This window comes from Papaver somniferum, chromosome 9, assembly GCF_003573695.1.
Source record: "Papaver somniferum cultivar HN1 chromosome 9, ASM357369v1, whole genome shotgun sequence".
NCBI classification, from domain to species: Eukaryota; Viridiplantae; Streptophyta; class Magnoliopsida; order Ranunculales; family Papaveraceae; genus Papaver; species Papaver somniferum.
The window spans coordinates 108,999,892-109,006,147 of NC_039366.1; the positions used below are offsets into that span (position 1 = coordinate 108,999,892).

The following is a 6,256-nucleotide window of genomic DNA, read 5'->3' on the forward strand; positions in this document are numbered from 1 at the left end:
TTGAAACATTCTTATAAGTGATGTTTGACAGCAATTTGGTGAGCACTTCTATTCGGTACTGAGCGGAGCAAGTCTGCAGGGATTGAAAGATTTCAAGTTCAGATTGCAGTTCTTGATAGAAGATATTCCCATGGAAATGGCAGAAAAAATCCATGTTTCTGTCCATTAAAAAAAAAGTTGGAAAAGATTTTTGCATAGAACTCATGATTAACAGCCAAGGGGACATAGGAACTGCAAGAACTCATCAAACGGAAAGACATCCCGTCTTCACCTCATTTCATTCACGAGTTCATCAAACTGCCAAAAATTTTACATCCATGATGAACACAAGAAAGCCCCATATCCAGAAACAAAAATAATAATACATGTCCTCTCACTAAAACCGAAAAAAAAATACGGTATCACTATGACGGCTAATGCTACTACTGCACATCTTGGAAATGGGAAACCATCTTGAAAAACTGAGAACTCAGTAATTTAGTACAGAGTATTTCACTCTCAAAACAATCTTCCCTTTCTCAACTCCAAGTTTTCCACCTGTTACCAACCAATGGCCCGGTGAATCTTGTGGCCCTTTGCTCATCTCTGATGCGTCGACAAACTTAACCAATTTATTACCCGACACATCTTTCGAACTTGAACTTGGGTTGCCAGAGCTGCTAGAACTATTACTCGTATTCGTAGATTTCTTTGACTTTTCATTTTGACCAACAGGGGTATGGTCCCAAACTGATCTTCTTATGGTGCAGCCAGGAAGCCTAGAAAACAAGAGTTTCATGTACAAAACATTCCTCGTCCCGAAGTCCCACACTCCGAGTTGAGCGCCTGTAACAATGTAAACACCACAAAGGTCACCTATAAAGGTCTCGTTGCTCTCAATTGGAGCAGTGCTAACATGTGAGAAGTTCTTCCATTTAACTGGCTCGAACCATCGACTATCTTGCTCCTCGGGTCCCTGCCATTTAGGTGCACCGATTGCTACATGGGTGTCCCAAAATGGTTGAAGGATCTTCGGAAGAGATACTAAGTGTTGAAGCTGAACACTGAGCTGGTTCTGTTTGACCCCTCCTAGAATTAACTTTAAGCCCGTTACTGGTTTACGGCCAACTGATACCTGCATTTTCCTTGAGCCACTTCAGTATGCAATTGAGGATGAATAGTACATAGTTATATAACAAAGAATTGGCCAAGGAACACATCGGGACAACTATCATTCTCTTCACTGGCAATTAATAAGGGTGAACTAGATCCACTCCACGAAATATAAGTACTTAAAAGCCAAACATGAACGGTTCTGGCTAGTGGTTTACTGGACCTCGTTCACCAGCTCACCCACGTTAGATGCTGGTGAACAAGACTGAACTTCAGGGCGGCCAATCAAGACCTGATTGTCGAAATAAAGCTGGTTATCAGGAGCATACCTGCTCTTGGCTGATGTAAAGCTTTTGACCCATCATACTGAACTGCAGATAAGGACAAACAGGCTCTTTTTTTTGGTGACCAGGATGCTTGTCCTGCGGTGGCGCCCACGCTCGAGGGATTTGAAACTCCAAAAAGTATCGTAATTCTTCGATTGGGGGCTTGTCTGCAAATAGTTTTCAAGAGAAAAGTTTGACTATAGGGCTGGAAGAAATTGGAGCATATATTCCACAACTCCACATCTGTAAGATAGACCGACTACTATGAGCTATGAAGTTCTCTTACACTCGAGGTATAAATCGATTGCACGAGCTAGATAGTCCTTTCCACGTAATCCATCGAGGAGAGACGTAATGGGGATGAAGGTCATCTCTATAACATCTGGGGAAGCCCTAACAGTTCTGACCCATTGGAAGTGGCTCTGGACTAGATCATCCCCTCCCCTCCGTCTGAAAATGACTGTAACATCCTGGCATCAAGCAAATGTTCTAATTTGGTTATTGAATAAATAAGGGGAAGTAATGCACACAGATACAATTGTGATCAAGTCCAATCACCGGAACATATTATAGTTCATAGTTCCTCATCAAGTGAATATACAAACATAAAGCACAAAGTTAATGTATAAATTAGTCCTGTGCAAAAGTGTGTAGCTTGTGCTTTTTCAAGTGAGGACAGTTAATTAGAATGGGGAGATTATCAAATTCTGTTTCAGGTCCACGGCTAAAATGAGTCGATAAAAAGCATAGGTGTTTTTTCAGAACAGGGGTTCAGAACCAAGTGTCCACTTTTGTATTGGGTGTCACTGTTGCAGGTCACTTAAAAATGGAGCAAACAAAAACCTCTTTGGGTTCAAACACCACTATACCCAGTTCCACTTAGATATCCAGTGACAATTGGAAGCAGCTTGAGATAGAGCTTTTGATATAAAGCTCTGCCAAGTATCTATAAATTTGTCATTTTCTACGTGTGAGGATAAGCTTGTTAAGTTATAGATAAATCTTATAAGAACAACAAAAAACAATTTTACTTACTTCTTTCCCTGTAAGGTAAGGGGCATTAGAAGGTTGAGGGTATATTCCTTGACTGTTAAATAAAGCAGGATCGACAACCTGCCAAGACAAACACAAGCCGAGTATGCTTACAATTTGACAAGAAGGTATACAATAAGAATCTTCAAGAATTGCAGACAAAAGAAGAAAAGAAACTGTGGCAGAACTAGCCTTATCCTTAAATTTCATGGGACCTGAAGTGCGGCTGTCTGTATCAGAGAACCTTTGGTCTCCAATATCCTGCACATAGTTCTTTATCTCCATGGTGGATAAAGGCGATGAACTGTGTTGCTTGACGTAAATTACATCTTTACCCCCAATTGTTATAGAAGTAATAATATGAGTTCCGTAGTTCTCAATGAAGCTGCCAAAAGAAAAGAAGATTAGGGACAACACAGATACCTAGTTTTACTGAGGTTTTCTGGGTTCGTAATCAGACAATATATACTGAGATTATGTTTTTAGTATTTTTGATATATCCAATCTGGTTTTTAGCATTAAACCAGAGTTCTGTCTTAAAGTAATAATTCACCTAGGTGCCGGAAATATGTGATGATTCATAAATTTACCTTGCTAAGGATGAGGGATCCCAGAATGACGGGATGGCCCTCTTGACATTTTCTTGCAGCCCAAAAGCAGAATTTGAGAGTTGAATCTTGCAGAGTGGAACAAAATACCCATCCACGGCAAGACTTTTAGTAGTTGCAGCATCAATTTGCTTTGAGCCAGTAAAGCTAAATGCTGAATTAAAGCGTCCAATGGGCACGTTTCCTGATAGATTAGCCTTTTTATTGAAGTACTCCACCATCTGCAGTCATTATTCATCAATTAGATAGAAATGCACGAGATCAACTCTTTTCTAGCAATATGTAGCCTTTACTACTGAAGCAGCCTAAAACATGCATTTCGTGTTGGTAGCATCTATCATGACTTTCTCAACATTAGCAATTGTAATTTTGATATACCCACGAAGAACAGATGATGCACATTTCTAAACGTAGAAAACAACATTACGGAACCCGGTTCATATACTAAGCTAGGGTGAAGCAAGTTTGCAGGCACCAGTTCTCAGAGCTACTAATGTTTCAGATAAGCCAAGAGCTTCTGGATTGATGAAATCATAATTAACCGAGAATAAAGTTGTAATCGACTATTCTGACCGTTTGAAATAGTAAGAGACTCTCTGTGATTATGTATTCCCACATTCCTAAAGTTTGTAGACACCTCCCATATCTTATGTCAGTTTAGGACATCAAATATAAGCACGAGCCTGTCACCAGTGCATGGTAATATGGCTCTAACTGCTATGTTGGCATCTTTTTTCTTACAACATAAAATTGTTAATTTTTGATCATGCATCCAAGATACCTACACCTTTAGCTTTAACACATGTTAAGAGCTGAGACTGCCAGGTTCAGCTTACCAGAAAGCAGCAGTCTCGCAACAGTATCCAAACAATCTTATTATGCAGCTACATCTAGTAGTTACCCTCAATGGTTGACATTAGTGCACTATATCTATCCAAGTCTTGTGAAACTACTGCACTAAGTTTTGTGCTTGCATCATGTCCCACTTCTTTCTATCCTAACTCTAACCGACCAGAAGACTCCTGCTTGCATAGAATCAACTATCTTGGCGCATGAAACCTTACTTGATCTTCTACGCGTGGGGTGCCTCTTTAGAAACACTAACTTTATGAGACAGCCTACAAAGTTTATTCCAATAAAGAATATAGTGCGATGGACTTTAGCCTGTTACTCGAAAATGTCCTCGTAGCACAACTACTTATTGCAGTGGTGAGCTTAGGTTCAGCATTATACAAACGGATCATCACCAGCTTCTTTTATTATGGATGTGCTAAATGTCATGAAACCTCTAAATTCAGTAAAAAACATTCTCAGTGATCACGCAGAAACCAAGGATAAATTCATGAATCCAAATTTCAAACAACTCCGAAGAAAATAGAATCCAACACAGCCCTTCAATTAATTGACCAATGATAAAATTGCAACTAATTCACTTCACTATACAAGGTCACTCTACACTAAAGTTAATAGGCTAACCTAGAATCCAGAATCATGCCACACCATGGAGCCGATCAAATGAAATTATAAACTAAAACAAACTGAAAATTAAACATTTCTAAAAGAGGAAAATGGTATATATACCTCAAAATAATTGCAAACACCAGAGCTTTCACGCTGAATCCTTTCCTGAGAGCATCTAATATCTCTAGAAACATTATTAACAACCATACCATCACAAACCAATAGATCTCTTGTATGTTCTTCATCAAGCTCAATAGTTCTAGACCCTGCAACCCCTTTACAGTAGAGTAATCTAGTATCAAAGTTGACATCAAATCCTTTACCTAGAGCTTGTACTGAATTCACTATAGTATGTAAAGCTGCTGCATTTTCTTCCATCCTCATCAACCCACACATAAACACTAAAACCCCATGAAAATAAAAAACCCAGATTTCAAAACCACTCTTTTAATTCCTTTAAACAACAAAACCCATCATCACAAAAACCCTCTTGTAAATTAAAACCCAGATTGTCAAATCTACTTTTGAATACAATTTTTAGAAATGGTGGGTACTTGTCAGAATCCAATTTCCAAAGTAAGCTACTTTGAAAACTTAGACTTAAAGTTTGAATCTTTATTTACCTTTCACTGAAGCAAACCCATAATCAGAAACTTTTACCAAACAAAATTTCAAAGTCTTGTTTCAGTCTTTTAGACCTCAAAGAGGCCAAAGACTTTGAGACAGACAGTACTATCAAGTCCACCACCACCACAGGGTAGGGAGGGAGAATGATGGAGAGTAAACTAAACAAGGAGAAGATTAACAAGGAAACAGCAGCTCAATAAACGAGGGAAGATTCATGTCCTTGAATCTTGATCTCCTCCTCCTCCTACACAAACAGAAATATTTTCTTTTTTCACTATTAGAAAATTAATAAAAACCAAACCCTTATTAGGTGATCTTTATTTCATCAAACAAAAAAGAAAAAATAAAGTTTTTTTATTTGGTTTATTTTATTAGGCTCACGTTTGGGCAATGGACAGATCATCATTGACCATTTGATGATATTATGAATGAAATGAATAATCAGTGGATTGTAAAACCAAGTCAGTTTGGATAATACTTGGAGAAAAGTTATTGACTGAAATTTCAATTAACGGTTTGGATTGGTTGTACCTGGTTGACCATGATAATGATATGTGTTTACTGCAACTCCACCACTGTGTGGTGCATAGTAAGTTTGTTTGTCATTCATTACAACGAGTGCCCAGCTTAGATGGGTAACCATCTTTACTTACGTTGAAGCCAAAAAAATAAACGTTGAAATACGATCTGGAATCTAAACTGTCAACATGTACAGTTGAGTTTAATAATATGAAAAATACAAGTCTTTTCGAAAAGTGGTTTTTCGCAAGTATAATATTACAAATTTAGAACGTAAACGAGGAGCAGGTAAATTAGAAAAGCAGTTTAGAAGCATGCAACTATGTTTTGAGTGGGATGCAAACATGGAGTTTTTGTAGTTTATTTCCCAAAAGAAAAGAAATATAGTGGATGTACACTACAATGTGAAACTTTGTTATTATAATGGAATTTTGAGTACAGTATCTTTCCAGCTTTTCATCGTGTTCCGTGAATTTCATTTGTGAGGACCCATGATAGATTAGAACCTCGGATCCTCAGTTGTGCAAACAAATTCAGATTTTTTCGTCACTTTCATATTATTGTCTTGAGTCTCTGTATGGGTAAACTCAA

The 6,256-nt window shown here is 38.0% G+C and overlaps 1 protein-coding gene across 1 annotated transcript; it reads right to left on the bottom strand.

Moving 5' to 3' along the window:
• Positions 1 to 232: 232 nt before the first annotated feature.
• LOC113310092 (MACPF domain-containing protein CAD1-like) lies at positions 233 to 5,542 on the bottom strand. The gene is made up of 7 exons (XM_026558655.1): positions 4,640 to 5,542; positions 3,041 to 3,279; positions 2,643 to 2,835; positions 2,454 to 2,531; positions 1,705 to 1,888; positions 1,422 to 1,585; positions 233 to 1,114 (listed from the first exon to the last, which is right to left on the bottom strand). The coding sequence occupies exons 1-7, from the start codon at positions 4,913 to 4,915 to the stop codon at positions 470 to 472; spliced, it is 1,779 nt and encodes a 592-aa protein (XP_026414440.1). The 5' UTR covers positions 4,916 to 5,542; the 3' UTR covers positions 233 to 469.
• Positions 5,543 to 6,256: the final 714 nt, after the last annotated feature.